At 50.2% G+C, this 27,272-nt stretch overlaps 2 protein-coding genes across 25 annotated transcripts in view; both read left to right on the plus strand.

The window, feature by feature from the left end:
- The window catches only part of LCMT2 (leucine carboxyl methyltransferase 2), a 43,688-nt gene extending 36,891 nt beyond the window's left edge, over positions 1-6,797 (plus strand). For 14 of the 20 annotated variants that reach the window (XR_013942157.1, XR_013942158.1, XR_013942163.1 and 11 more), the window contains 4 exons: positions 212-691; positions 2,491-2,723; positions 3,932-4,019; positions 6,615-6,797. The gene's annotated coding sequence lies outside the window, so the exon portion shown is untranslated. Of the gene's footprint in view, positions 1-211; positions 692-2,490; positions 2,724-3,931; positions 5,878-6,614 lie in introns of those variants that run through there. The other 6 variants (XR_013942159.1, XR_013942160.1, XR_013942161.1 and 3 more) reach the window with 6 other exon arrangements.
- Positions 6,798-8,436: 1,639 nt separating this feature from the next.
- LOC308184105 (uncharacterized protein) lies at positions 8,437-21,993 on the plus strand. 5 transcript variants are annotated; one of them, XM_080570880.1, is made up of 26 exons: positions 8,437-8,570; positions 9,471-9,514; positions 9,890-10,004; positions 10,208-10,371; positions 10,468-10,820; positions 11,105-11,157; positions 12,964-13,088; positions 13,180-13,232; positions 13,362-13,421; positions 13,522-13,571; positions 14,890-15,146; positions 15,287-15,341; positions 15,695-15,795; positions 17,030-17,140; positions 17,259-17,311; positions 17,394-17,441; positions 17,546-17,596; positions 17,683-17,819; positions 17,953-18,950; positions 19,034-19,087; positions 19,162-19,282; positions 20,393-20,493; positions 20,622-20,674; positions 20,775-20,852; positions 20,927-21,159; positions 21,336-21,993. In XM_080570880.1, exons 5-11 carry the CDS (start codon positions 10,695-10,697, stop codon positions 14,924-14,926), a joined length of 504 nt encoding a protein of 167 aa, XP_080427006.1. In that variant the 5' UTR covers positions 8,437-8,570; positions 9,471-9,514; positions 9,890-10,004; positions 10,208-10,371; positions 10,468-10,694; the 3' UTR covers positions 14,927-15,146; positions 15,287-15,341; positions 15,695-15,795; positions 17,030-17,140; positions 17,259-17,311; positions 17,394-17,441; positions 17,546-17,596; positions 17,683-17,819; positions 17,953-18,950; positions 19,034-19,087; positions 19,162-19,282; positions 20,393-20,493; positions 20,622-20,674; positions 20,775-20,852; positions 20,927-21,159; positions 21,336-21,993. The 5 variants fall into 5 exon arrangements, 1 of the variants encoding a protein (XP_080427006.1); XR_013942580.1 differs by lacking the exons at positions 8,437-8,570; positions 9,471-9,514; positions 9,890-10,004; ... (1 more) ...; positions 10,468-10,820; positions 11,105-11,157 and adding exons at positions 12,160-12,174; positions 13,669-13,957 and having other exon boundaries at positions 12,964-13,019; positions 13,182-13,240; positions 14,579-15,146; positions 21,336-21,989; XR_013942581.1 differs by lacking the exons at positions 8,437-8,570; positions 9,471-9,514; positions 9,890-10,004; ... (5 more) ...; positions 13,362-13,421; positions 13,522-13,571 and adding exons at positions 13,582-13,751; positions 13,866-13,957 and having other exon boundaries at positions 14,579-15,146; positions 21,336-21,988.
- The last annotated feature ends 5,279 nt before the right edge of the window (positions 21,994-27,272 follow it).

The following is a 27,272-nucleotide window of genomic DNA, read 5'->3' on the forward strand; positions in this document are numbered from 1 at the left end:
GTAATTGTTATAGCATGTTTGTGGATAGGATGTCAATGTTACCTTGTGTGTTTGCTTTGTGGTTCTAGGTCCCTTATGATTTTTGCAGGATTACAGGGCAGATGCTATGTAGTATGATAAATGCATACTTCTAAGCATTTATGGCCTTTTGGCATTTTTGGACCGCGGGCAGCTGCCAGGTCTACCCGTGTTTTTTTTTTCTTTCTTTCAGGCGGCCACCAGTTCTACCTCTTCTTTTTTTCTTGTTTTTTGTTTTGGGGCGGCTGCCAGGTCTACACGGCAGCCACTGAGGGCAGAAGCCGCTGTGTGAATGGCAGGAAACCGAGGGCAGAAGTGACGTCAGGGCGTGCCTTCACTGAGGGCCAAAGCGGCTCCGTGATTGGCTGGACCATGAGGGCGGATGTGCCGTTGGGGCGAGACTTCACTGAGGGCAGAATCACTTCGTCATTGGCTGGGAACTGAGGGCGGAAGTGACGTCTAGGCGAGCCTTCACTGAAGGCGGAGGCACTCCGTGATTGGCTGGAGAAACCCGGGGCGGAGGTGGCGTCACGGCGTGCCTTCACTCAGGGCGGAAACGCTCCGTGATTGGCTCGGAGGAACCCAGGGCGGAGGTGCCGTGCAGGGCTTGCCGGCAGTATGGGTGAAAGCTGTCGGGCCGGGCCGGGCCGCCGAGGCGCGGTGCCGCAACGAGGTTGGTGGTCGGCGCCGCCCCGGGCCGGGCCGGGAGGGGGCGAGGCGGCGGGCGGTTGGGGCGCCACGCGGTCGGCGGCTTCTGCGGAAACGGCCCTTGTGCGGGGCGGGGGCGGCGCCGCGCCGGACTGGACCGGACCGGGCATGCAGCGGGGTCTGCACTGCGCGGGGCTTCGGAGGGCTGGGGGAGAGGGGGGCGGAGCGGCGCGGGGGGGGGGGGGGGGGGGCGGGCGCAGTAGAGGGCGGGGGGGGGGGGCAGTTGTGTGCGCTTGGCCGACTCCCCTCTGGGTTGGATGGACTGCTCCGTCCCGAGGTATTCTGGGAGCTGTAGTTCTGTGTTGCCGGGCGGCCACATGGGCTCCGGGGTGCGTGGTTGGTCTTTTCCCCGAGCCGGGGCCGGGCCGTGCACGCCGGGAGGCGCAGGTTGCCGCTGGATGCAAGTTTAAGCTTGGAAATAAAGGGGGAGTGAGGGAAGAAAAAAAGCAAAGCCTTACAGAGCCTCAGCTCCACCTAGGAACAAATAACGGTCTGTCTGCTTCTGGAAGAACTTCCCACCGCTGAGGACGGATGGGGTGGACCCCAAAAGCTAGATGGGGTTGTGTGAGAGCTGGTGATAGTGCCAGCAGGACTCCACAGCCGACAAGAGACATCGTTGACTTTGATGTCCATCACAACGGTAAAAGCGCTTTTAATCCAATTTGGGAAAGTCTGTCAAACTTTCAGACAGAAACACTAGCAGTGAGACTCTATTATGCAGTCATGGTGGAAGTTTAGCATAGCGAAGAAACAGTGTGTATTAGGTAAGGTGACAAATGGAGTCACACCTCCCAGAAATCCCAGTTTGTGGTCTTTAAGCTTTTTTTCTTGTTGGGAGAAGGCGGAGAGAGCCACATATTATCCAGGAAGGTGACCAAATCTGTGCCTAAAAAGCTCAGATGCTGAAGGTTTTATAAATGATCTTTGCACTGCAAGTTTCAGTTTTCATGAAGCCAAATTGAGATAAATCCAAAATTTTCTACGGATTTAAAAGAACGCTTACTAAAATATTCTTGTCATTCACAATAATAATGGAGTGAGTGAACTAGTTCCACACAGTGACCTTACTTTATTATTTTGTTTGTTGTATTCCAGCAAACTGTGTACGATCCCGGGAGCATAGGCATGGTCTTGTGTAGCATTGTCATTCTGCCCCACACTCTGATATCTAACAAAGTAATACATTCTGGATGTTGTCTACAAATTCTTTCCTTCCTTATGTAAGAGGTCGATGCGTGTGTCACCTAGTTTGTCACAGAGCGTCATTGAAGTACTGTTTTATTTGTATTTGTGAAGACAGCAGAATCAAAGACAGCAGGTCGGTGACTCCCACCGAGATGGTCATTAAGATAAAACAGTGAAGTTTCTAGCATATAGTAAAAAGCCTGGAGGAATTAGCATAGCTTGCAGGAAAGTGTGCTGGAAAGAGATGATATTTGACAGCAAGCGTGAAAATGTCCTCTTTTTACCAAGAATGATGAGAACTGATGCATCTGCCCTGCGTTTGGATAGGTGAGTTAAGAGGAGCTGAGCGTAGAGTCTGCAGGGGAATTAGGAAATGAATGAGATAATTTAACCTCTTTTCCTTGCAAGCGTGTTTTTGTTTTGTTTTTTAAATCCCATACTTCTGTTAGTATCCAGAATTTTTAATATAACTCTATTTTAACTGGTCTGGGTTTATGGATAGCAGCTAACTATAGAAAGAAATAAGACCCTGAAGCGTCCCTGGAGCTGCTAACTCTACCTCTTTATCTGTTCCCTAAGAAGATGCCCTGGATTTAAAGATGGTGTGTATTAAATGAAGTATGAGAAGAAACAACTTCTTCGGACACTTGCACTCTTCTTCTTCAGCTCGTGCAGAAGGCTGACAGCCTGTCTCACTCTCATCAGTGCTATCCCACCAGCTCCTTTAGGAGCCCAGCACCGCGTTTGGCCTGTTGCGATCTTCCCGCTCCCCTCATTTCTGTGCTGCAACGCCACCATCCAGGAGAAGTCAGGTAGGATCTGAAGACCTTTGACATTGCTAAAGAATCAAACCTCAGCTGTCAGTTTTAGCCCTTTGTATTCCAGACGTTTGCTTTGCTGGATGATGGTTTCGTTTTTGATTTTGTAATACGTTCTTTGTAGAGGTTATTCTAAACAGACAAGTAGGTAGCCTCCTTCCCTCGGTGGATTTGTGCGAGTTTTAGCTGAGCTTTGCACATCTGAGCGATTGCCCAGTGGCTGTTCTGGTCTTGACGCGTCCCTAAAACCTTTGTCCGCCTCGCCCCTCCTCTTTGTGTATTAAGATGCATGTTTGCGCAAAAATTATTTACACCGTGCATAAGCCCCCCAGTGGTTATGGGGCATTTTCAGCATTTCACAGATAAGGCTCCGTGTTTACTTAATCACTTAGGCATAGTCCTGACTTTCAGCGTAGGCATAGCTAATGATTGTTACTCAAGTGGTTATGAAGTTCCCAACGTTTGTTTGTTTATATATATATATATAGAGAGAGAGAGAGAGAGAGAGAGATACATACACATATGTATATGTATGTATATACATAAATGAAACTGAGTCTGTGGAGTAAAAGACTTTTGTGCTTGCTGTATATACTCACATATCAGCAGACTCATACGCAAGCTGATCCAAACTGGGTGCCAAGCTGTGCCTTTTTTGTCGCATGGAATATGCAATCTGTGCACCTCAGGTGTACCTTGTCTATTAACTATCTCTTACATTGTGCCACCCCATTAGTATCAGTGGATGTACCCAGCACCACCTTGGGGCTACATAGAATGTGGAAATTTCTAGTATGTTAATGTTACTCTATTAACAAAACTGACGTACTAGCTGCATGCTGTTTCTATTTTTTTGTTTTTCTTTTCAGTAACCTCCCCAAAAGTTTTTGTGGACATGTTGTGTATCTTTTCTTGTTCTTCCAGGATTCATTTGGCAGGAAAGACGACCATGGAATCCAAGGGCTGTGGACAACCATCTACCAGATGGTTGTTGCAGTTGCCTTCGGTCACGTCATTTGTCCTTTTAGCTCACCCTTTCCTTTATCTTGAGTTGAATTTTTGTGCAACGCTATGTTTGCAGTGGTAACACTGCTGCTGAGGTGTTTTCGATTAAAAACGATCTTAACTGTAATAGTGAATTCACTGAGTGTGGCTTTGTATAACAACTTCCACGACCATAACATTTTTCTCCTTTGTCACAGATAGGAGGAAAACTCTTTCCAGAGAGATGGAGAAGGAATTAATTATACCTCTGCCTCATCCCGTGAGACCAGAAGATGTGGAGTAACTGTAAGCTGCGATTCTCAGGAGACAAACTAAGCATCTCTGGTTCCTTCTCTGCCTGCCCCCCTAAGGCCTTAGGGATGAGAAATCTTAGGCTTAATGTTTTTCCCTATGAAATACTGTCACGTTAAGGGGCGTAGCTGACTAACTGTTACGGGTCTGGTCGGATTCGGGGTACTGAACTACCACGGTCACGGATTCACCAATAACGTAGCACACCCTCGCTCTAGTTGTGTTCAATGAGAACTGTCACGGCTAGGAACAATGCAACGAAGGGCAGTTTATTACAGCAACAGGGACACAGGTTCTTTGGAATTGCCGGCGATAAATTCACTGTCCGCAAAAGCAAGCGAGCACACATGAAATACACAGGTACTCGTCCTGGCTGTTAACGCATTAAAAGGCACAAAGGCTCTAGAGATTTCTGAGTTTCTACGGAGACGCCTGGTACAACCAAACATTCAAATCTTACCCCACGACATCCCAGTGCGGGGGGAAGAGAGGCTCAGCCTGTCAACTAATCCAATTTACATTATCCACCAATCTGTTCTCTTTAGTGACCAGTGATAGGATCCATGGGAATGGTGTCAACCTGCGGCAGGAGAGGTTCAGGCTAGACATCAGGAAGAGGTTCTTCACTGAGAGGGTTGTTGAGCACTGGAACAGTCTCCCCAGGGTGGTAGTCGCTTCACCAAGTCTGTTGGAGTTTAAGAAGTGTTTGGACTGTGCACTTATTCACATGGTCTGAATTCTTGGGTTGACCTGTGTGATGCCGGGAGTTGGGCTCGATGATCCTTGTGGATCCCTTCCAATTCGGGATATTCTATGATTCTGTGATTATTTTCTGTCCCTTTTAGGTGGAGCTTGAGTGACTCTAGTCAGGCAAATCTTGGTTATGATTTGTAAAGTTTTCTTGCTTTTGTTTAAAGGTATAGGGGTCTGAGAAATTCAGAGCGTGTGCTCAGTGAGGGGTGGTCGCAGCTCGGAGGCATGGAGCTTTTGGGATGGAGGTGTGTTTTGGTATTATAATGATGATATAATGAGCAAAAGTTCACTAGAGTACAGCCTTCTGTCAAAACCATGACAGGTGGTTGGCTCAGGGTGTGAGAAACAAAGTTGTGTTTTGCAGTAGAGAATTACTTTTCTGTGTTCCAAGGTAATTGTGTAGTCATAATAAGGAGAAATGCTAAGTAGGTAAGTGAAGGGAATGAGGACACAGACTCCAAGATAGTTGAGAAATGGAGACCCTTTATTGTTCCAATGCCAGATATTATATAGCTTTCTGAGCCAGCTACATGCACTGCACGCGGCTAGCGTGCGTAGTTACAGACTTCTGATTGGTGCATTCCTTTCGATCATGCATAGCCCTCTATAGGCCTGTCCGAGCCTAGCAACTTCTTATTGGTTCCCACTTCCTCTTATTCTAGCCTGGTTACCACTCTATGCCTGTGAGTAACCTTCTTCTTAACCCTTAGTGCACCGCTGTATCAATCAGCTCCAGTTTATCACCGAATGGGTCACCTGTAGATAAGTGGACAGCAGAAGGCCTCACTGTTCCAAAATAAGGTAGAAGCCTGAGAAAAACAAGATGAGCAGTGTGAGAACAGTAAAACAAAGATCACAAGTTCTCAAAACATAAGAAAGGAGAAATTAAAGGGTTGAAAAAACAGAAAAATTGTACATACATGGTATAGAGGAGCGTCGAGTAGCTTGTGAACCTGTAGTACTCAGCCAATGAGGAAACAGGGGAGGTGATCAGGCGTCTGGTAATAGGGAATAAAAGGTTATGATTTGTTTACTAAAATGCGCTCCTGATTGACAGGACGCCCGCCATTGCAATCACGAATAAAATAGCTTCACAGAAGATCCTGTCTGAAGAAAATTATTTGAGATTTTTCTCACAAGGATGGTAAACATGCAGCTTATCAGTCTTGGTGCGCATAAGAGCATCAGGTCCCCGTCTCATCACAGAGCCTATCCGTGGTGTCTCCACTCTGCTCTACGCTCTGTACTGTTCCTTAGAGTCAGCACACCAAGTTCCCCTAGTGCAATAGCATGTAAAGTTGGAGGCCTAGGGAACGCTTAGGTAGAGCAGCTACCCTCCACCCTGAAAGCTTTTTCAATGCTGTACATTTTCTTTAAAATGTGAATATCAGTTTAATTTGCCTAGTTACTTAAGGCAATTACTCCACAAGTACCAAAAGCGATATGGAGAAGCCTACTTCCAGCATCTCTGTTGGTAATAATAGCTTCATACTTGTGTGCTTATCCTCATGCCTTTTCCTTTCAAATACTGGAAAGGCAGAGACTGTTCAACAGAGTCATCTCTGATCCAAAAACCAAAACTCTGATTTCATCCCAAACTAATGCTGTCTGATGTCAGTAAAATTGCTATTACTCTTGGTCATCCTGGCCGTCGCAATTGTGCCCCTGTTGGACTCTCTGTCCAACCTTGTCGATCAACCCTGTCCCGCTCCCTGCCCCCCGGGTGGTTCTTCTGTCCCTCTGCCCTGCTGTCTGTCTGTCCACCCAGTTCCTCTCTTGCTGCTTGTATTCCACTTGTGCCCTTTTCCTCTTTCTTCCTCCTCCTGTGCCTCACAGCCCATTTCTGCAGGAGGCAGCTGTTCCCCAGGGCATGGATGCTGAGACAGACGGACAGACCTGCTCGATGCCTGAGTCCCGCAGCCCCCCAGGGGAAGGGGAGAATGTCTGGGCAGGGAGTTCTGCCGCAGTCTCCCTCACAGGAGTCCTGCGTAAGAGTTTAATAAAGTTTGCTTTCTGGCTTGTGCTGCCCTCTGTGTTTGTGGACACTGTAAGTGGCCGTGGCTGTGCTGCTGGGTGCAGGTTCCTGGGTGTGGAGGGGGCAGAGGCTGGGGTGTTGGCCCTGTGTTTATTGTCCATGGGGGAGCCAATGGACACAGACAAGCGATCTGGGTGTGGGGGCAACCCTGCTGGGGAGGCTGCAGGCGGGGGGGGGGGCAAGGGCAGCAATGGTGGGGGTAGGCCTGTGCTGTCTTTGCTCCCTGGGCCAGGTGTGCTGGGGCTGGTCTGCGCGGAGGGAGTGATTGGCGAGCGTGACCTGGGCTGTGGCTGCTGCGGAGCAGCAGGTGAGGGAGGGCCTGGGCGTCCCTGGCAGAGGGGAGGGAAGGGTGTTGGGGAGGCTGGGTCCTGTGGGATCGTTGGCTGGAGTAGTAGGTGGCGGATCAGAAAGCAGGGATTTGACTCTGGGGTGGGGCGTCAGCTGGGTCAGGTGGCTGGGAGCGTCTTGCCCCACAGCATGCCGGGAGTTGTGGTCTTTGGGCTCCGGGCTTTTGATCGGCCACATTGGTTTCCAGAGCATGCTGTGAACTGTAGTTTCACGTTGCCGCTCAGCACGGGGCCATTTAGGATGGGCAGTTACTTCCTCCGTGCCAGTGGAGCGGGGTGCTTTTTCTTGCCGTTCTTGTGTGGTGTTCCACGCGGCTCCCGCCGCTTCCCTTAACGAGCAGACGGCCTGGGAAGCCATGCCTGCCGTTCTGCTTCCGCCCGTGCATGGAGCAGGGTGGCGCGGCGGCGCCTGGTGTCACCTGGTGGCCGAACAGCGAGCGGTGCTGTAGGCAAAGAGGCACTGCAGTGACGCATCCCTCTCTGCTCCCACCTGCTGGCGAAAGGGAGGTACTGCAGACGGAGAAGATGCGCAAGCGCTGTAGCAACTGCCAGGCTTCATGCCCCACAGCATGCCGGGAGTTGTGGTCTTTGGGCTCCGCGCTTCCTGTCGGCCACTTTGGCTTCTGCGGTATGCTGGGAAATGTAGTTCCACGTTGCCACTCGGCTTCCAAGCCGGGAGCAACACGGAGCCAGGTAGGAAGGGCAGTTGTTTCCTCCCCACCAGTGGGCCGGGGTACCTCTTTTTGCTGTTTCTGTGTGGTTTTCTGCGTGGATCCCACTGCTTCTGTTAACAAGAAAACATTATGAGAAGCCGTGCCTGGTTCCACGCATGCACGGAGTCGGCTGGTGAAAAAGCAGTACCTCCGGCGGGTGGCCGGCGTGCATGCGCAGTGTTGTGTGTCGCCCTATGCTGCCACCTGCTGCTGGAAACGTGATACTGCTGGCGGAGCGGCTGGGGCAGGGAAAGCCTCAGGGGAGGGGGGGGGGGGGTGTCGGGCTGCAGATCAGGAAGCCAGGGGCTGGCTCCGGGGCATCTGCAGAGTCAGGTGACCTGAGGATCTTGCCCCACAGCATGCTGGGAATCGTGGTCTTTGGGTTTCGATCTTCCTGTCGGCCATGTTGGTTTCCATGGCATGCCGGGAAATGTAGTTTTTCACATTGCCGCTCAGCTTCGTAGTGGGTAAGGGCACGTTGCTCAGGGCAGTTACTTCCTCCCTGAGATAACACGGGGTGCATGTTTCTGCTGTTTTCACGTGTGGTTTTCCACGTGGTTTGCACTGCTTCCATTACTGAGAAAACAGTTTGGGAAGCTGTGTCAGCTGTTCTGACGATGAGGGTGGTAGCATCCTCTGCCCCCACCTGCTGGCGAAAAAAATCAGTAATGCAGGCGGAGCCATGTAGGACTTAGAGGTAAGAAGCCTTCAATGTACGGGGGCCCCTAAACTCATGCGCTGAGCATGTGAAACAAATGTCTGTGGCATGAAGATCAAGGACGACTGCTCAGAGGAAAGCAGCTTTCCCTTTGTTTCCGCGTCCTCTCAGGAGCCCTCTTTATGATGCTTGTACACACTTCAGGCTCACAATACTCATTTTCTCCTCAACTTAGTATTCCTAGTCCCTGCCTAACCCCCCCCCCCCCCCCCCCCCCACTTTCCAAGGACCTACGTGCTCTGCTCAGGTCCCTCCTGAGGTCCGACAGATCTTTTAAATCTGGGCAGCATCCTTTCCAGCTTGTACTGTGCCACTATTATTTCATTTCTCCTTTTGAGAATGTCTGTACCCTTTTCAGATCTTGATTGGGTTGACTTTTTTGGACCCATCTGCATAGCCTTTTGTTTTTTAGATAGTCTACTAAGGTATGTTACTTCTCCTGTGAGTTATTTTACTACATTGAATTGCTTTTTTTGTGGTTTGTAATCTGTTACACTCCTACATTATTTCTACCTATGTAGAGAAAGGTTTCAACTAATTACAGTCAAAAAAAAAGTTTTAGTTACCTACTTGCTCATATTGTTGTCTCAATAATCAGAATTGAAGCAAAAGCACAGGAATTGTTGCTTCTAGTAACACTCCACACACCATTGAGCTAAGCCAAATAAAAAAATGCAGCTGCTGCTCCTCCTGCTCTCTTTATCACTTCCTGTGCTTTGCCCCTCCTCTTTCCCAGGTGATTGGGGCAGGGTGCCGGGTGGGGCCTAATGCTGTGAGCTGCAGGTGTCCTATTAGAGAGCTCATTCTGCCTGAGCTGCTCTCTGGGGGTAAGTGCCTTGTTTTTCCTTCAGTCAGTTGCAGTTTTTTTTTTTTTTTTAGGTGGGTCAGAGTCTATGGGCTGATGCGTTTCCAAGTTGAAAGAGGTAAGTACATCTATTTAAGGTACCATCTAGTAGGATCATCTAAAGTAGATTAATCTATATAGTAGTAGGTGCCTTTATTGCATTCAGCTCTTCTTCAGGTGAGTAATTGTTATAGTAATTCTTATAGTATAAGTAAATCTTTTCCTGTGTTTTGTTCATGATGTTTGTAGTGTGCCTTTTTATGTGTGTGTTTGGCCTGGAGCTGTCCTGCCTGGCAATTAGTGATGGTAGCTAATGTGGTGGTCCAACAGTGCAATAATACATTGTCCTGACTCTTGTGGGAAAGACATCTGGTCTGTCTCTGGGTGAATACTCAAGCTCTGGGTGAGTACCCAAGGGCAGCTGGCACAGAGTCTTTTTTTCTTTTTTTTCCAGCAGTAGGTAAACCTTAGGAGGAACCGGTCAAAGGAAACAGCACTTTCTGGAACTGTCAAATTCTTGTTCGGCAACTTGGTGACTGGTTTGATCTGCTTTTCAGATGTAAAGGCAAGTGGACTGCTGTTTTGAAATGATAAAATTAAAAACATGAAGTTTGTCAAATGTGGCAGTGCCTGTTTGCAGTCTGTTTATTGCTTTTGCCAGTGGTAGGTAACACTTATGAGGAATTGGTCGAACGAAAGAGCACCTTCTGGAACTGTGAAGCTCTGCGTTGGCAACTCGGTGACTGGCTTGACGTACTGTCCATTTCCAGAGGGAAGTGGAAAGCTGTTTTGAAGGGAAGCTGTTTTGAAATTACAAAAGAAAAAAAAATCATGGCGCCGCTCTATGGCACCTGGAGGAACACCGCTCTGCGTGACAGTTAAAAGAATGTGATTTGGAGATGGAGTGCAGCAGAGGTAAAGCAGCTGGGAAGAGAGGTATAAGTATTGCAGAGGTATTGCAGTAGATAGGCTGTGGTTATGAGGTGCCTCAGGGTGTGCTTTAAGTCTTGTTTCTGCCGTTCCCTCATGCAGCCTTGGAGAGGTGAATTCCCCATGTTGTGAAGTGGTGCAAAAAGGTGAGAGGGTTGTCAGCCCGGTCAGTTTCCTTCACCAAAGCTAAGGTAAGTCTTTCAGGAGAAACAGGCTGGTTGCCTGTGCTGCACTCTGCACGCTGTTGACCTAAGCCAGACCAAAAACAGGGCTGCTGTTCCTCCTGCTCTCTTTACCTCTTCTCATGCGCGGCCCCTCCCATTTCCCCCATGATTAGGGCAGGCATTCTGCCTGGGCTGCTCTTTGGGGTAGGGGCTTTGTTTTTCCTTCAGTCAGTTGCAGGGTTCTTTAGGTGGGTCAGAGCCTATGGACTGATGCGTTTCAAATTGAGACCGGTAAGCCCATCTTTTTGCAGTAACTAGTAGGATCTGTTAGAGCAAAGCCGCCAAGTGCCCCCCCCACCTTGCGGGCGGCTGCCAAATGTCGTCCCCGTCCCCCCCCCCTCTGGCCTTGCGTGTGGCCGCGTTTGAGCTTGGATCTACTTTCCAGGTACAGAGGCAAGTGGACTGCTCTTTTGAAATGTTAAAAATAAATATAGGGTCACTTGTGGTGTTGAAGGGTGGGTGGTAATGCTGGCAGCTGAATGTTTATCTTTTGACCGTGTTTTCCTTTGTTCAAGCTGAAACGCAGTGCGCAATACAGGACGTCGCGAGCCGAGCTACCTCAGGCAAGGTGAGCAATGAACAGAGGTAGCAGTTATTTTTGGGGTGTGGTTGTCACTGCAGTTAATTTATTACAAAAAGTAGAGTAAAAATCCGTTTTGCCTTTTAGAGGTGCTTTAGGTGGCTTGAGAGCAGATGGAAACATCTGCCTCGGGGGTTAGGTGAGTGGGTGAAGTAAAAGAGCGGTTGAGAGTAACTGTCCTAGGGGTGCTGTGGCTTTTGCTGCTGTGGTTGCTTTATCTTCTGCTTATCAGGTGCCACAGGCCAGGTGGGCTGTGATAGTCTTTAGAATAGGAGCAAAGCAGGTCACTGGAATGCTGTTTGGTTCCTGAGAAAGGTGTTGTAGAGGAAAAAGGTTGTCTGGCGTGGCAGTTCCTGATGGCGGTCTTCCTCGGTATGTGAAGAGGTGCCTGAAGCCCCATCCCGTGTAGCCTGAAATGGTGTGTCTGTGTTTGGGTTGGGGTTGCACCTTGGTGAGTGTAGGGATGGGTTTTAAGTCAGTGCAGCAGAGGGCCAGGATCCAGTGTCCTGTCATGTGTTTTGACCCATCAGCATTGCCTTTTGGTTTTCAGATAGCCTACTCAAGTACGTGATTTATGCTGCGAGTGATGTTATTACATGGAATTGATCTTTTTTTCTGGTGTGTAATCTGTTATGCTCCTAGATTTTTCTTCCTGTATAAAAACAACGGTTTGAGCTACTTGCAGTTGAAAAAAACTTCAGTTACTTGCTTGGCGTCATATTGTCCTTTCAATATTCAAAGCTGAAGCAAAAGCACGGGGATTGTTGCTTCTAGAAACACCCCACTTCTCTTGTCTGCAGTCTGCATGCTATGGAGCTAAACCAAAAAAAACCAACCAACCAAACAAAAACATAGCTGCTGCTGCTCCTGCTCTCTTTCTACTTTCTTGTGCTTTGCCCCTCCCCTTTCCCAGGTGATTGGGTTTGGGTGCTGGGCGGGGCCAAATGGTATATGAGCCCCAGGTATGCCATTAGAGAGTTCATTCTGCCTGGGCTGCTCTTCGGGGTAAGTGCTTTGTTTTTCCTTAAGTCAGTTGCAGGGTTCTTTGGACAGGTTGGTGTCTATGGATTTCTAGATTTTAAGTGCTTGGAAATCACTTACTAGAGGGATATTTAGCAGAGGTTGCTGGCTCACTTGTTTTTGGGATGGTGGGATACACTTGTGGTTTTGGGTTATATTTGAATCTCTAGACATATGAAGCCACTTGTGTAACTCTCCAGAGGGCTAAAAAGAGCTTGATTACGCACTACAAGAGGCTTAACCACGTAGGTGCAGTATTACCAAGAGACTGAGCAGGGTTGTATCAGAGTTACCTTTTTCATCTGTAAAGGGTAAGTCTGTGAATACCCCTGCTGGGGCTGCTGTGTGTGCATGGCTTTTTGGCATTTGTGGAGCTCAGTTGTTTTTTTTGTGTATGTTCTTACTTTTTTTTTTTCTTTTGAGAGCCAAATAGTGTGTGTGCTGAGCATGGTCGGCAGGAGGAGGTGGGGAATTGTCTGGCAGGGGAGCTGTTCAGGACTGGTAGGTTTGGTTTCTAGGTGCGTGCGGCATCCTTCCTGTGCGATGCCACTGATTGTTGGGCAGGAACGTTCCAGCTCGTGTGTCTTAAACAACGTAGCTTGTGCAGTGTGTGTTGTGTGGCCCGGGCAGAGTTTGCCGCGGCGCTGTGAGCGAAGAATCTCAGTTCAAGCTGGTGAGCAGCTGAAGTAAAGGAGCTGGGAAGAGAGAGGTATTGCAGCAGGTACGCTGTGGCTGTGAGGTGCCTCAGGGTGTGCTTTTCTCTTGTCTCTGCAGGGGCTTCATGAAGTCTTGGACAGGGAAATCCCCGTGTCACGGAGCAGTGAGGGAAGGTGAGAGTTCTATCAGCCTGGTGATCCCTGATCTGAAGCGAAGGGAAGACATTCAGGTGTTTCCCTCTGAGGGTCTGAGGTGAGGCTGTTTGGAATAGAGGAGCAATGTGGCAGGTGGTCGCTTGCAAGCACAGTGCTCACTTTGTCCTTCTGTGTTCCCAGGTGGCATGGGTGATGGTGGCCATTCCTTTCGAGCTTGGATCTAACTTCCAGGTACAGAGGCAAGTGGACTGCTGTTTTGAAACGAAAACATTAAATATGGGGTCACTTATATTGTCGAGGGATGGGTGCTAATGCTGTCAGCTGAATGTTTATCGTCTGACTGTGTTTTCCTTTGTTCAGGCTGAAACGCAGTGTGCAGTACAGGATGTCACGACCCGAGCTACCTCTGGAGTGACTCTGGTGAGTGATGAACAGAGGTAGCTGTTATTTTTGGGGTGCGGTTGTCACTGCAGTTTTTTTAACTACATCCAATAGAGTAAAATTCCAGTTTCTCTTTTAGAGGTGCTATAGGTGGCTTCAGAGAACAGGTGGAAGCATCTGCCATGTGGGGTAGGTAAGCAGCTGAGGTAAAGGAGCGGATGAGAGTAACTGTCCTAAGGGTGCTGTGGCTTTTGCTGCTGTGGTTGCTTTCTCTTCTGCTTATCAGGTGCCACAGGCAAGGCGGACTGTGATAGTCTTTGGAATAAGAGCAAAGCAGGTCACTGGAATGCTGTTTGGTTCCTGAGACAGGTGTTGTAGAGGAGTAAAGCTTTCAATATTCAAAGCTGAAGCAAAAATAAATAAACCACAGCTGCTGCTTCTCCTCTTTCTACTTTCTTGTGCTTTGCCCCTCCCCTTTCCTAGGTGATTGGCTTTGGGTTCCAGGCAGGGCCTAGTGGTCATTGAGTCACAGGCATCCCATCAGAGAGCTCATTCTGCCTGGGCTGCACTTTAGAGTAAGTGCTTTGTTTTTCCTTCAGTCAGTTGCAGCTTTCTTTAGGTGGTTAAGAGTCTATGGACCGATGCGTTTCCAAGTAGAGACCGGTACGCCCATCTTTGTGAGGTAACAACTAGTAGGATCTGTTAGAGTAAACCAATCTAGTAATAGGTGCCTGTATTGCATGCAGCTGTTCTTCAGGTGAGTAATTGTTATAACATGTTTACGGATAGGATGGCAGTGTTACTTTGTGTGTTTGCTTTGTGGTTCTGGGTCCCTTATGATTTTTGCAGAATTAAGGCAAATATTATCAAAGTTATAACCTTGGTGGCAAAGTGATGGAGCAGGGTTTAGGAGATAAGTATAATTGAAGCTCTCTGTGTAAGCATGTATCTGAAAAGAGCAGCAGTAGGCATGTAAGGTGTAATCTTTTTCAGGGTTAGGGACAGTTTGTTATATTTTTGGAGCTTTTGCCTGTGGTTTGGGTGGCTGTAGAGTCTTTAGACGTTGCAGCCTTCTAGTTTTTAAGTGCTTGGAATTCACGTAATAGAGGCATGCTTAGGAGGTGTTGCCGGCTAACTTGTTTTTGGGAAATGGTGGGGTACGGTTCCTTTTTTTTGAGTTACCTTTTAATCTCTAGGTATATCAAGCCATTTGCATAACTGTCCAGAGGCTTCACAAGGAGCTTCAGTACGCATCACAAGGGGCTTGACCGCATAAGTGCAGTATTACGGAGAGACTGAGCAGGGTCACCTTTCTCATCTGTAAAGGATAAGTCTGTGATTACCCCTGTTGGGGCTGCTGTGCATTCATGGCCTTTTGGCATTTGTGGACCTGAGAGTGGTTTTTTTTTTTTTTCTGGCTCTCATCTCTGTGTTTGAGTCGTCTGCAAGGAGCTGTACTGTTTGCGTGTCCATCACGGATATGACCTTCTCTTTTTGTTTCTTGTAGCTCAGGGCATGGGCACGAACACTTGAATGAGGCATGAGGGTGAGTAGACAGCAATGTGGGCCCTGAGTTGGTCAGTGGATTGTGTTAGTCTGCTTTGCCTGTTGGGCAGGCTTTGGAAGCACCTTGCGACAGCAGAGTACATCTTCTGCCACATTCCTGAGGCGCGCCAGGCGTCAGCGGTTCCAGTTCCTGAAATGCTGGAGATGCTCGCAGCGCAAGAGGAGCTGGGAGCGTGATGCATCTCCTTGGGATGTTCGGTGAGCGAAGCGTTGGTACTGGGTTGGGAAATGTGGATCTGGGGCTTCTTGGCTGTTGGGGTAGGGGAGGAAAGAAGAGGAGTGGGTATAGACTCTTTTGTGGATTGTCATTTTTGTTTGTTCTTTCTCCTTGGTCTAAGCTGCGTGACCTTGGCTCAGCACAGTACATGGAAGCGCTAAGCCTGGATCAGGAAGGTGAGTGGAGAAAAGTTGGAAAAAGGGCATTGTTTTTGATTTGGTAGTCTATTGGTCCCACCTCTGGGTGACTCCTCTTTTCTGGGGACGAAGAAGATACTGGGAACATCCTAGTTGGCCTCTGTGGTCCACCTTGAGGATGGATTGTGACCACTGAGAATTAAGTCCAGGGGCAAATAAACAGTGTGTTTGGGGGTGGTTGGCAGGGGAAGGCGGGCAGTTGTCTCGAGTTTGTCAATCTGACTTCAGTAGCAGAGCAGGTCAGTGGACTACTGTTTTGTTTTTGAGGTGGGTGTTTCACTGGAATAAGTTTAGCTGGTGTGCCAGTGCCTGATGGCACTCTATTTCTGCAGGTGAAGAGGAGCCTCGTGCCGGAAGCAATGTCCTGGCTAGCCTTCGTGTTCCTTGATGAGGATGGAACCTGCCTCCCATCATTCCCAAGCTAAGTTGTGGGGCAAGTGCTATGTTTGCTTTTGGGTTTTGAATGCACACATAGGGCGAGGGTCTGTGCTTTTAAGTCATTGCTGTGGATGGGGCCTTTTAGGATTGTTCACGGTCAGACAGAGTGTGTGGGGGGGTGGGATTCTGTCAGGTACGGCTTGAGAACATGCCAGGCAGGGCAGTTCCAGCTTGGTGTCTGTGTTCTGTGTTGTCTGTGCTGTGCTGTTGCTCCTGGTGCTTGGCAGCCCCTGGGGAAGCCATCCTGAGGGTGTTGAACACTTGACCTCACTGGAATAATGCTGATGCGCAATCGGAAGCTGAGCATTTCTTGTCTTGCAGTGGGAGCCTAAAGAGATCATTTCTTCTGTGCATGTATTTTTTTTGTATCAAATGTTTCTTGATGTGATCATCATAAGTTACGTGCTCCTCAGGTCTTGATATCCTCATTGCCTTCTTCCACTGGACGGATTAGATGTGCAACTTGATAGCCACAGCAAAGGTCCTAAATGCTTGTTTCATCATTGTAGGGCTGATCTGAGCACTTCTTGACTGGCAGTCGCAGCTTAAAGTGCAGATCTGTTTCAGGTCTTGTGCATCATATTTGGTTTCAGATGGCATCTGTTTCCATCCTCACTCTTGCAGAAGTCATCTGGGTCGCATCAGGAGCTCTTGCTTGGGAATTCATTTCCTAAGAGATTTCTTCTGGGGTTTACACTCCCCATCATTCTGGTCTCTTGCCTTGAAGGCAGGCTTTTTATGCCTCCATCATCCCAGTTCTGGCAGTTGCTTCCAGTCGCAGGTCGTGACATTTGAGTCTCTCCTTGGGTCTGCTGCTGCAGAGCACCTGTTCTGACTTGCTGTTGCTGTAGGGCTTCCCTCTGGGAGTCATTCTTTTTTTTTGCGCCCTGTGTTCTGTGTTTTGTTCGTAATGTTTGTAGCGTGCCTGTGTGTGTGTGTTTGGCCTGGAGCTGTCCTGCCTGGCAGTTAGTGATGGTAGCTACCGTGGCGGTCCATCGGTGTACTAATACATTGTCCGGACTGTTTTGGCAAAGACATCCGGTCTGCCTCTGGGCACGTACTGAAGGGCAGCTGGCACAGAGTCATCTCTGTGGTGTTTGGCAAATGTGGAGGGGGAGACCTGAGCTGCTTGCGAGCAGCTGTTTGCATAGTGCTTGAGTGGTGCTAGAGGAGAGGTCTGTCACTGAATCCTGAAAGCTCGCAGATGTGGAGTGTTTTTTTTTCTCCAGTCCTAGATAAACCTTAGGAGGAACTGGTCACAGGAAAGAGCTCCTTCTGGAGCTGTCAAGCTCTCGTTCGGCAGCTCGGTGTCTGGCTTGGTCTACTTCTGAGGTGCCGAGGCAAGTTGTCTGCTGTTTTGAAACGATAACATTGGAAATGGGGTCCCTTGTGTTGTTGAGGGATGGGTGCTAATGCTGGCAGCTGAATGATTACCTTCTATGTTTTCGTTTGTTAAAGCTGAAACACAGCGTACAACCTGGGACGTCGCACCCAGAGCTGCCTCTGGCGAGGTGAGCGATGAACAGATGTAGCAGGTAAAGTTGGTTTCCGGTTTTCACTGTCACTCTAAGTGTCCCCTCTTTTCTGTTTTAGAGGTGTTGTAGCTGGCTTAGGAGGGTAGATGGAAGCATCTGCCTCGGGGTAGGTAAGCGGGTAGAGGTAAGGCAGCAGATGAGAGTAACTGTCCTAGCTGTGCTGTGGCTTTGGATGCTGCCTTGGCCTATGCTTTTCTTCCTCTTTCACAGGTGTCTCGCACAGGCTCAAAGGAGCAAACTGCATTCTGAAGAGCTGCTTAAGTAGGGGGGCTGGTCATGAGCTGGGTTGGAGCGGAATGGCCAAGTAGCACGAGGTGACTATGAAAGGTCTCTGTCTTGCTTTGCAGGTGCCATGGCAGGCTCTCCACAGAAGTGGCTGAGGATTTGAGATGAGGCCGGAGAGTGACAAGGAGCAGTACGTGCAGGGATGGTTTCCAAGCGCTGCGGTTGCTTTCTCTTCTGTTGGTCAGGTGCCACAGGCAAGGTGGGCTGTGACATCAGTCTTTAGAATCAGAGCAAAGCAGGTCACTGGAATGCCACAGGGCATCTGAGAAGGGTGTTTTAACAGGAAAAGTTTGTCTGGCATGGCGGTGTCTGATGGCAGTGTGTTTCCACAGGTGAAGAGGTGCCTGGAGCCCCATCTCATCTAGCCTGCGCGTGCCTTGAGGATAAAGCCTGCTTTCCAGCAGTCCCGAAAGCTAAGTTTGACCTGAAATGCCCTGTCTGTGTCTTGGGTGCGGTTGTACCTTGGTGTGTGTGTGTGAGATATGTGCGTGGGGACAGCTTTTGAATCAGTGCAGCAGAGGAACAGGATCCAGTAACAACTGGGTAAAGAGACCGTGGGTTTATCCTTTGCAGCCTAGCGTGTGCCAGGCAGGGCAGTTCCAGCATGTGTTCCATGGTGTATGTTTGTTTCTGTGTACTATAGTATCCATTTATCAGGTCTTGTTCCCATAGTTCTTGGCTTCTGCTGTGCTTGCTGAGCACCACATCATGGGTCTTAAATGTATTGTCTTGTTGGCATGGGACTAGTAATGAAGTGTTTCTTGTCTTTCATTGGGACTTCAAAAGGCTGATCTGTCTCAAGAGCTTGACGTTGTCTACATTTCTTGATGGTAGCCATCATGGCCCTCAGTCTTGGGCTTGTGTGTGTTCATGTTCATGTACGGTTTGGGAGCCTGGCTCCATGTGGTTTGGGGTCCCGGTTCTGTGGTTTTGGACTAATGTTTCTGGTTTGGGGGTTGGGGGAGGTGGCTCCCTGCGTGGCGCAGGCCTGCTGCGGCCCACCCCGCTGCCGCGTGGTGCCGGCCCAGCCGAGTTGGAGCATGTGAGCAGCTGAAGAAAAAGAGCTAGTGAAAGAGAGGTATTGCAGCAGGTAGGCTGTGCCTGTGAGGTGCCTGAGGATCTGCCTTTTCTTTTTTTTCATTTGTGGGTGCTTCCTGCAGCCTTGGAGAGGGTGAATCCCCACATCGTGGAGTGCTGAGGAAAAACAAGAGGGTCGTCAGCCCAGTCAGTGTTCCTAAGCAAGGTCCCATTAAGGCAAGCCTTTGAAGTGCTTCCCCTGTTTTAGCAGGTGCTGTGGCAGGCCTTCCTCAGAATCCGCTGAGGGTCTGAGGTGAGGCTGGGTGGGATAGAGGAGCAGTGTGGTGGGTGGTTACTTGAGAACACAACGATCATTTTATCCCTTTGTTTTCCCAGGTGGTGTGGGTGATACTGGCGGTACTGTTGGAGCTTGGACTCAGAGAAGAACAGGTGAGCACAACCGTATGTTGCTTCAGTGGTAGTCAGCATTGCGGAGGAGGTGGGCATCATAGCCGGTGTGCTAGTGAATGCCGGTACGCTGTTTTTGCAGACGATGATAAGCCCAGCAATGGACTAAGATGTCTCTCAGTGCCTGTGCATTTCTTGAGGTGGAAGGAATTTACCATCCAGCAATCTGAGAGCTAAGTTGAGGGGCACCTGGTATTTGCATATGTGGTGTGGCTGATGGGAGCTGGGAGCCAGAGCAGCATGGAGCCAGCCGGCTGAATATACTTGGTGCCACTGTGAGGGTGGTTCAGGCTGGGTCACCTTCAGGCTGCTTGAGGCTGGGTTTCCAGGCTAATAGAAGGAGTAGGGGGTATTTTGTAGCGTGAGTGTCTGTGCCAGGCAGGACAGTTCCCATCTGTCTTGTAGCGCTGCTTCTGCAGCGTATGTTCTGTGTCATGCACTCCTTGGGTCTTGATACCCTCCTTGCTTTTTGCACTGGACTGTCTAGACAGGCAACTTGGTAGCCGTGCCAAAGGTCCTAAATGTTTGTTTCGTCATCATGGGTCTGATCCGAGCACTTCTTGTCTTGCAGTTGCAGCTTAAAGTGCAGATGTGTTTCAGGTCTTGTGCATCATATTCGGTTTCTGATCGCGTCTGTTTCCATCCTCACTCTTGCAAAAGTCATCTTGGTCGCATCAGGAGCACTTGCTTGGGAATTCATTTCCTAAGAGATTTCTTCTGGGGTTTACACTCCCCATCATTCTGGTCTCTTGCCTTGAAGGCAGGCTTTTTATGCCTCCATCATCCCAGTTCTGGCAGTTGCTTCCAGTCGCAGGTCGTGACATTTGAGTCTCTCCTTGGGTCTGCTGCTGCAGAGCACCTGTTCTGACTTGCTGTTGCTGTAGGGCTTCCCTCTGGGAGTCATTCTTTTTTTTTGCGCCCTGTGTTCTGTGTTTTGTTCGTAATGTTTGTAGCGTGCCTGTGTGTGTGTGTTTGGCCTGGAGCTGTCCTGCCTGGCAGTTAGTGATGGTAGCTACCGTGGCGGTCCATCGGTGTACTAATACATTGTCCGGACTGTTTTGGCAAAGACATCCGGTCTGCCTCTGGGCACGTACTGAAGGGCAGCTGGCACAGAGTCATCTCTGTGGTGTTTGGCAAATGTGGAGGGGGAGAGTTGAGCTGCTTGCGAGCAGCTGTTTGCATAGTGCTTGAGTGGTGCTAGAGGAGAGGTCTGTCACTGAATCTTGAAAGCTCGCACATGTGTGGTTTTGATTTTTTTTATTTGTATTTCTTTCCCCTCCCCAGTAGAGGTGTAAACCTTAGGAGGAACTGGTCACAGGAAAGAGCTCCTTTTGGAACTGTGAAGGACTCGGTAGGCAACCCAGTGACTGGCTTGATCTACTTTCCAGGTGCTGAGGCAAGGGGGCTGCTGTTTTGAAATGATAAAATTAGCCATGGGGTCCCTTGTATTGTTGAGGGATGGGTGCTAATGCTGGCATCTGAATGATTACCTTCTGACTGTTTTCATTTGTTAAAGCTGAAACACAGCGTACAACCTGGGACGTCACGACCAGAGCTGGTTTTGGCAAGGTGAGCGATGAACAGACGTTAGCAGTTATTTTAGGGGTGCGGTTGTCACTGCAGTTACTTAACTACACAAAATACAGTTAAAGTCCTGTTTATATTCCAGAGGTGTTGTAGCTGGCTTAAGAGAGCAGATGGAAGCATCTGCCTCGAGGGCAGGTGAGGGGGCAGAGTAAGGGAGCAGGTGAGAGTACCTGTCCTAGCTGTGCTGCGGCTTTGGATGCTGCTGCGGCCTATGCTTTTCTTTTTCTTTCGCAGGTGCCTCGCACAGACTCAGAGGGGCCAAGCTGCACTCTGAAGAGCAGCACGAGAAGGGCAGGCTGGTCGTGAGTGGGGTTGGAGCAGAATGGCCAAGTTGCGCAAGGTGACTGCGAAGGGTATCCATCTTGCTTTGCAGGTGCCATGGCAGGCTCTACACAGAAGTGGCTGAGGATTTGAGAAGAGGTTACAGAGCATCAAGGAGCGGCACGTGCAGTGACGGTTTCCAAACGGTATGGTTGCTTTCTCTTCTGTTGGTCAGGTGCCACAGGCAAGGTGGGCTGTGACACTAGTCTTTAGAATCGGAGCAAAGCAGGTCACTTGAATGCTGCAGGGCATCTGAGAAGGGTGTTTTAACAGAAAAAGCTTGTCTGGCATGGCAGTGCCTGATGGCAGTGTGTTTCCACAGGTGAAGAGGTGCCTGAAGCCCCATCCTGTCTAGCCTGCGCACACCTCGCTGAGAATGAAAGCCGCTTTCCAGTAATTCAGAAAGCCAAGTTACGTCTCGGCCTCGAGCATCTGGGGCCTGTGCCTGTGCTTTTGGGCCTGTCTATAGCATTTGGCACCTGCATTAATACTTTCTTGGCATATATTTAGGCTTTTGTGGCCTGTGTCTTGGGGGGGGGTGTGGAGCTGCTTGTACACCTTTGGGGACTGTGTCTGGGGGTGGGGTCAGGGCCTGCATCTGGGGGGGTTGGAAGCTGCTCCTACAATGTAGGGATCTGTATCTGTGGGGGTTGGGAGCTGCTTGTACAATGTAGGGATCTGCATCTCAGGGGTGCTTAGGAGCTGCTTGTCCAACTTTGGGACTTGCATCTCGGGGGTGCTTGGGAGCTGCTTGTACACCTTTGGGACTTGCATCTGGAGGGGGTTGGGAGCTGCTTGTACACACTAGGGGCTTCCCTCTATGGGGCTTTGGGGCCTGCCTCTGGGGGTTGGGTGTTGGGAGCTGCTTGCACACCCTTGGGGCCTTCCTCTGCGGGGGCTTGGTGCCTGTGTCTCTGGGGAGTGGGGGGGTTCAGAGCTGGTTGTACAGTATAGGAGCCTGCGTTGGGGGGGCGTGGGAGCTGCTCGTACTCTGGAAGCCTGGGTTGGGGGGGGGAGGTTTGGAGCTGCTTGTGCACCTTTGGGGCTTGCATCTGGGGGGGGGTCGGGTGCTGGTTGTACACCTTTGGGGCCTGCCTCTGGGGAGGGAGGGTGGGGAGTTGCTTGTACACCTTTGAGGCCTGTGTCTGGGGGGGCTTGGGGCCTGTGTCTGGGGGGAGGCGTTTGGAGCTGGTTGTACACCTTTCGGGCTTGCATCTGGAGGGGGTTGGGGCCTGCCTCTGGGGGGGTGGTTGTGAGCTGCTTGTACACCTTTGGGGCCTGCGTCTGGGCGGGGTGGGAGCTGTTTGTACACTGTTAGGGCCTGCCTTGGGGGGGGGTGGGAGCTGCTTCTACGCTGTAGGGGTCTGGGTCTTGGGGGGTTGGGGCTGTTTGTACACCTTTGGGGCGTGCCTCTGGGGAGGGCGGGGAGTTGCTTGTACACCTTTGGGGCCTGTGTCTGGGGGGGTTGGGGCCTGTGCCGGGGGGGTTGGGAGCTGCTTGTACACCCTAGGGTCCTCTGGTGGGCTTTGGAGCCTCCCTTTGAGGGGGGCAATTGGGAGCTGGTTATACACCTTCGGGGCCTGAGTCTGGGGCGTGGGGTCTGGGGCCTGGGGCCTGGGGCCTGCATCTGGGTGGGGTGGGGTCCAGTTCATGGGGGGGGGGGAGTTGGGAGCTGCTTTTGGACAGTTGGGGTCTGCATCTGGGTGTGGTTGGGGCCTGCGTCTGGGTGTGGGTTGGGGCCCGCTTGTAGACTTCTGCAGCCTGCGTCTGGTGTTTGGGGGCTTTTCTGTAGCGTTTGGGGCTTGCATTTTGGCTTTGGGATGTGTCTTGAGCTTCTGGGGCCTAGCTGTAGTGCTTGGGGCCTGCGTCTGGGGCTTTTCTGTAGCATTTTGGTCGCGTGTTTGTGATTTGGGGTATGTATCCAGGGTTTTGCCTTTTTTGTAGTTTTCAGCTATGCGTCAGTTTCTTTGTCAGTTGCCTGGGGTTAGGGGCAGTTTGGGGTTTGGATCATTAGTCAGTGTCATTAGCGTTGGGGGGTTGATATGAAGGGTTAGGGTTGTGGTTAGAGTTGTTAGGGTTAAAGGGAATAAGGATTTTAGGGTAAGGGGATCAAGGTTGTGGGAATAAAAATGTTTTTGCACAGAGTTACATCGTTTAGAGGGAAGGAAGGTGGTATTGAGATATGCTTGCAGTGATAAGAAAGCTTACCAGACAACCTTGTAAAATGCAGACAACCCAAATCCTTAGAGCAATTGGGTGGAAATCACGGTGTAAGAAACATTACCACCTCGAAGAGGAAAACAGTCAAGAAAAAAAGAAAATTGACTTGTAACAGGCCAGCAGCTGTGTATTTTCTGTGAAGAACCAGATAGATTGTGAACCTGGATTACCCGGTCAATTGGGAAACTGGGGAGGGTCCTGGTCACCGAGAGGAAAAAAAAAAATTATATAAACTATGTTATGGAACCAGTAGGTGACTTGTGGGACGCCTGCCATTGCACGCGTGAATAAAAATGCTACCTCACTGAGATCCTTGCCTGAGCCTATGTTATTGGTTACAGAGTGTTTTTAACAAGGTGTTAGGGTTTTAGGGTTTCAGGGCTAAGGCACTAGGGTTGGGTTTCAGGGTTAGGGTTTCTAGGGTTTAGGGTTAGGATTTTAAGGTTGTTAGGGTTGGAGTTAAAGGGTTAGGGTTTGGGGGTTAGTGTGTTAAGGTTTTAAAGTTTTTTGGGGTTTTAGTGGTGATAGGGTTTTTAGGGATTAGGGTCATAGGGTTTTATTTATGGTAAGGTATTTAGGGTTAGGGTTTTAAGGTCTCAATTTTTGTTTGTTTTTAAGGTTAGGGGCTCCAGGGTTAGGGCCTTGAGAGTCTTAATTTTTAGGGTTAGGGGTTTTAGGCGTAGGTCTTCAGGGCTTTAGTGTGGTAAATTTTATTGGGTTAGGGCTGAAAGGGTTTTTAGGGTTAGGGTTTCTAGAGTTTTTTGGGGTGGGGGTTAGGGTTAGATCCGTGGGTGCTGTAGGGTTAGGGGTTAGGCCTAATATTAGGACGGAAGGCCAAACTAAGAGGGTAGGAGACCCCCAAAATTGAAGGGTTGAAGCCCCAAGTTAGGGGAAGGAACCTCAGTGTTGTGGGGTCCCCCAAAATTGGGCTATTGGGCTAGAAGAACTATTAATATTAGGGGGAAACCCAAAAAAAGGAGGGTGGGGGACTCTAAAATTGGGGGGGACCCCCAAAAGTGGTCGGGTCCCCCCAAATTAGGGGAGGAACCCCCAAGATTGGGTGGGTGAACCCCGAATTGGGGGGAAGAACACTTAAAATGGAATTGCGAAATTCCAGAATTGAATGTGGACCCCCCCAGAACTGGGGAGGAATCCCCAAAATTCGGGGGGACCCTCAAAATTGGGGTTAAAGCCCCAGATCTCAGGGAGTGAAGCCCCAACTTAAGGGAAGGAACCTCAAAACTGTGGTGAGAACCCCAACATTGGGGGAAAGAGCCTTAATATTAGGGTGGCAGGCAGGGAATCCCCAAAATAGAGGGGGAACCCCAAAACTTGGGGGGCGAAGCACCAAATTAGGGAAAGGAACCCCAGAATTGTGCGAAGAACCCTGAAATGGAGAGGTGAAAACCCGAAATTGAGGGGAAAACCCCAAAACGGCGGGAAAACCTCCATAAACACAAAATGGAACGGGGAATGTAACAGAGCAAAAAAAAATGGCGTCCTACGGCAAACAGCGAGGCTCAATTTTCAGGGGAGTGCTGGGAAATGTAGTTCTTGGGCACTGGGTTTCCGGGAGGCCATGTTGCCTTCCCAGAGCATGTCGGGAGGTGTAGTTCTCAGGAAGCCGCTTACCTGGCAGCCATGTTGGGAGTCCGGGGAATGCCGGGAGATGTAGTCTTCCGGCACTGGGCTTCCGGGAGGCCATATTGGTTTCCCAGAGCATGCCGGGATATGTAGTACTCGGGGGGGCACTGGGCTTCCCGGAGGACATGTTGTTTTCCCAGAGCATGCCGGGAGATGTAGTCACAAGGCACTGGACTTCCGGGAGTCCATATTGGTTTCCCAGAGCATGCCGGAGACGTAGTTCTCGGACACTGTGCTTCCGGGAGGCCATGTTGTTTTCCTAGAGCATGCCAGGAGATGTAGTCTTCCGCCACTGGGCTTCCGGGAGGCCATATTGGTTTCCCAGAGCATTCCGAGATATGTAGTACTCGGGGGCACCGGGCTTCCGGGAGGCCATGTTGTTTTCCTACAGCATGCCGGGAGATGTAGTCTTCCAGCACTGGGCTTCCGGGAGGCCATATTGGTTTCCCAGAGCATGCCGGGATATGTAGTACTCGGGGGCACTGGGCTTCCGGGAGGACATGTTGTTTTCCCAGAGCATGCCGGGAGATGTAGTCTTCCGGCACTGGACTTCCGGGAGTCCATATTGGTTTCCCAGAGCATGCCGGGAGACGTAGTTCTCGGACACTGGGCTTCCGGGAGGCCATGTTGTTTTCCTAGAGCATGCCGGGAGATGTAGTCTTCCGGCACTGGGCTTCCGGGAGGCCATATTGGTTTCCCAGAGCATGCCGGGATATGTAGTAATCGGGGCACTGGGCTTCCGGGAGTACATGTTGTTTTTCTAGAGCATGCCGGGAGATGTAGTCTTCCGCCACTGGACTTCCGGGACGCCTTATTGTTTTCCCAGAGCATGCCGGGAGATGTAGTTCTCGGACACCGGGCTTCCGGGAGGCCATGTTGTTTTCCTAGAGCATTCCGGGAGATGTAGTCTTCCGGCACTGGGCTTCCGGGAGGCCATATTGGTTTCTAGGAGCATGCTGGGAGATGTAGTACTCTGGGGCACTGGACTTCCGGGAGGCCATGTTGGGAGTCCGAGGATTGCCGGGAGATGTAGTTTTCCGGCACTGGACTTCCGGGAGGCCATATTGTTTTCCCAGAGCATGCCGGAAGATGTAGTTCTGGGGCACTGGACTACCGAGAGGCCATATTGGATTAGGGTTAGGGCTAGCGCTAGGGCGAGGGCTAGGGCTAGGGCTAGGGCTAGGGCTAGGGTTAGGGTTAGGGTTAGGGTTAGGGTTAGATCCGCTATTAGGGTTAGGGTTAGGGGTTGGGGTTAGGGGTTAGGGTTAGGGGTTGGGGTTAGGGGTTAGGGTTAGGGTTAGGGTTAGGGTTAGGGTTAGGGTTAGGGTTAGGGTTAGGGTTTTAGAGGGTTAGGGTTAGGGTTAGGGTTAGGGTTAGGGTTAGGGTTAGGGTTAGGGTTAGGGTTAGGGGTTAGGGGTTAGGGGTTAGGGGTTAGGGGTTAGGGTTAGGGTTAGGGTTAGGGTTAGGGTTAGGGTTAGGGTTAGGGTTAGGGTTAGGGTTAGGGTTAGGGTTAGGGTTAGGGTTAGGGTTAGGGTTAGGGTTAGGGTTAGGGTTAGGGTTTAGGGTTTAGGGTTAGGGTTAGGGTTAGGGTTAGGGTTAGGGTTAGGGTTAGGGTTAGGGTTAGGGTTAGGGTTAGATCCGTTAGGGTTAGGGTTAGATCCGCCATTAGGGTTAGGGTTAGGGTTAGGGTTAGGGTTAGGGTTAGGGTTAGGGTTAGGGTTAGGGTTAGGGTTAGGGTTAGGGTTAGGGTTAGGGTTAGGGTTAGGGTTAGGGTTAGGGTTAGGGTTAGGGTTAGGGTCAGGGTCAGGGTCAGGGTCAGGGTCAGGGTCAGGGTCAGGGTCAGGGTTAGGGTTAGGGTTAGGGCCGTTAGGGTTAGGGTTAGGGTTAGGGTTAGGGTTAGGGTTAGGGTTAGGGTTAGGGTTAGGGTTAGGGTTAGGGTTAGGGTTAGGGTCAGGGTCAGGGTCAGGGTTAGGGTCAGGGTCAGGGTCAGGGTCAGGGTTAGGGTTAGGGTTAGGGTTAGGGTTAGGGTTAGGGCCGTTAGGGTTAGGGTTAGGGTTAGGGTTAGGGTTAGGGTTAGGGTTAGGGTTAGGGTTAGGGTTAGGGTTAGGGTTAGGGTTAGGGTTAGGGTTAGGGTTAGGGTTAGGGTTAGGGTTAGGGTTAGGGTTAGGGTTAGGGTTAGGGTTAGGGTTAGGGTTAGGGTTAGATCCGCTCGGGCCTCCCATTAGGGTTAGGGTTAGGGTTAGGGTTAGGGTTAGGGTTAGGGTTAGGGTTAGGGTTAGGGTTAGGGTTAGGGTTAGGGTTTGGGTTAGGGTTTGGGTTAGGGTTAGGGTTAGGGTTAGGGTTAGGGTTAGGGTTAGGGTTAGGGTTAGGGTTAGGGTTAGGGTTAGGGTTAGGG

The sequence above is a fragment of the Anser brachyrhynchus genome, assembly GCF_964034855.1.
Source record: "Anser brachyrhynchus genome assembly, chromosome: 1".
Taxonomy (NCBI): Eukaryota; Metazoa; Chordata; class Aves; order Anseriformes; family Anatidae; genus Anser; species Anser brachyrhynchus.

Excerpts from the sequence above, each read along its gene's own strand:
- LOC308184105 (XM_080570880.1), top strand. The coding sequence starts at position 10,695 with ATGATTAGGGCAGGCATTCTGCCTGGGCTGCTCTTTGGGGTAGGGGCT. Across the intron at positions 13,089-13,179 it reads CATTCAGGTGTTTCCCTCTG|AGGTGGCATGGGTGATGGTG; the intron begins AGGGTCTGAGGT and ends TTCTGTGTTCCC. Across the intron at positions 13,572-14,889 it reads GGAAGCATCTGCCATGTGGG|CTCAGGGCATGGGCACGAAC; the intron begins GTAGGTAAGCAG and ends TGTTTCTTGTAG.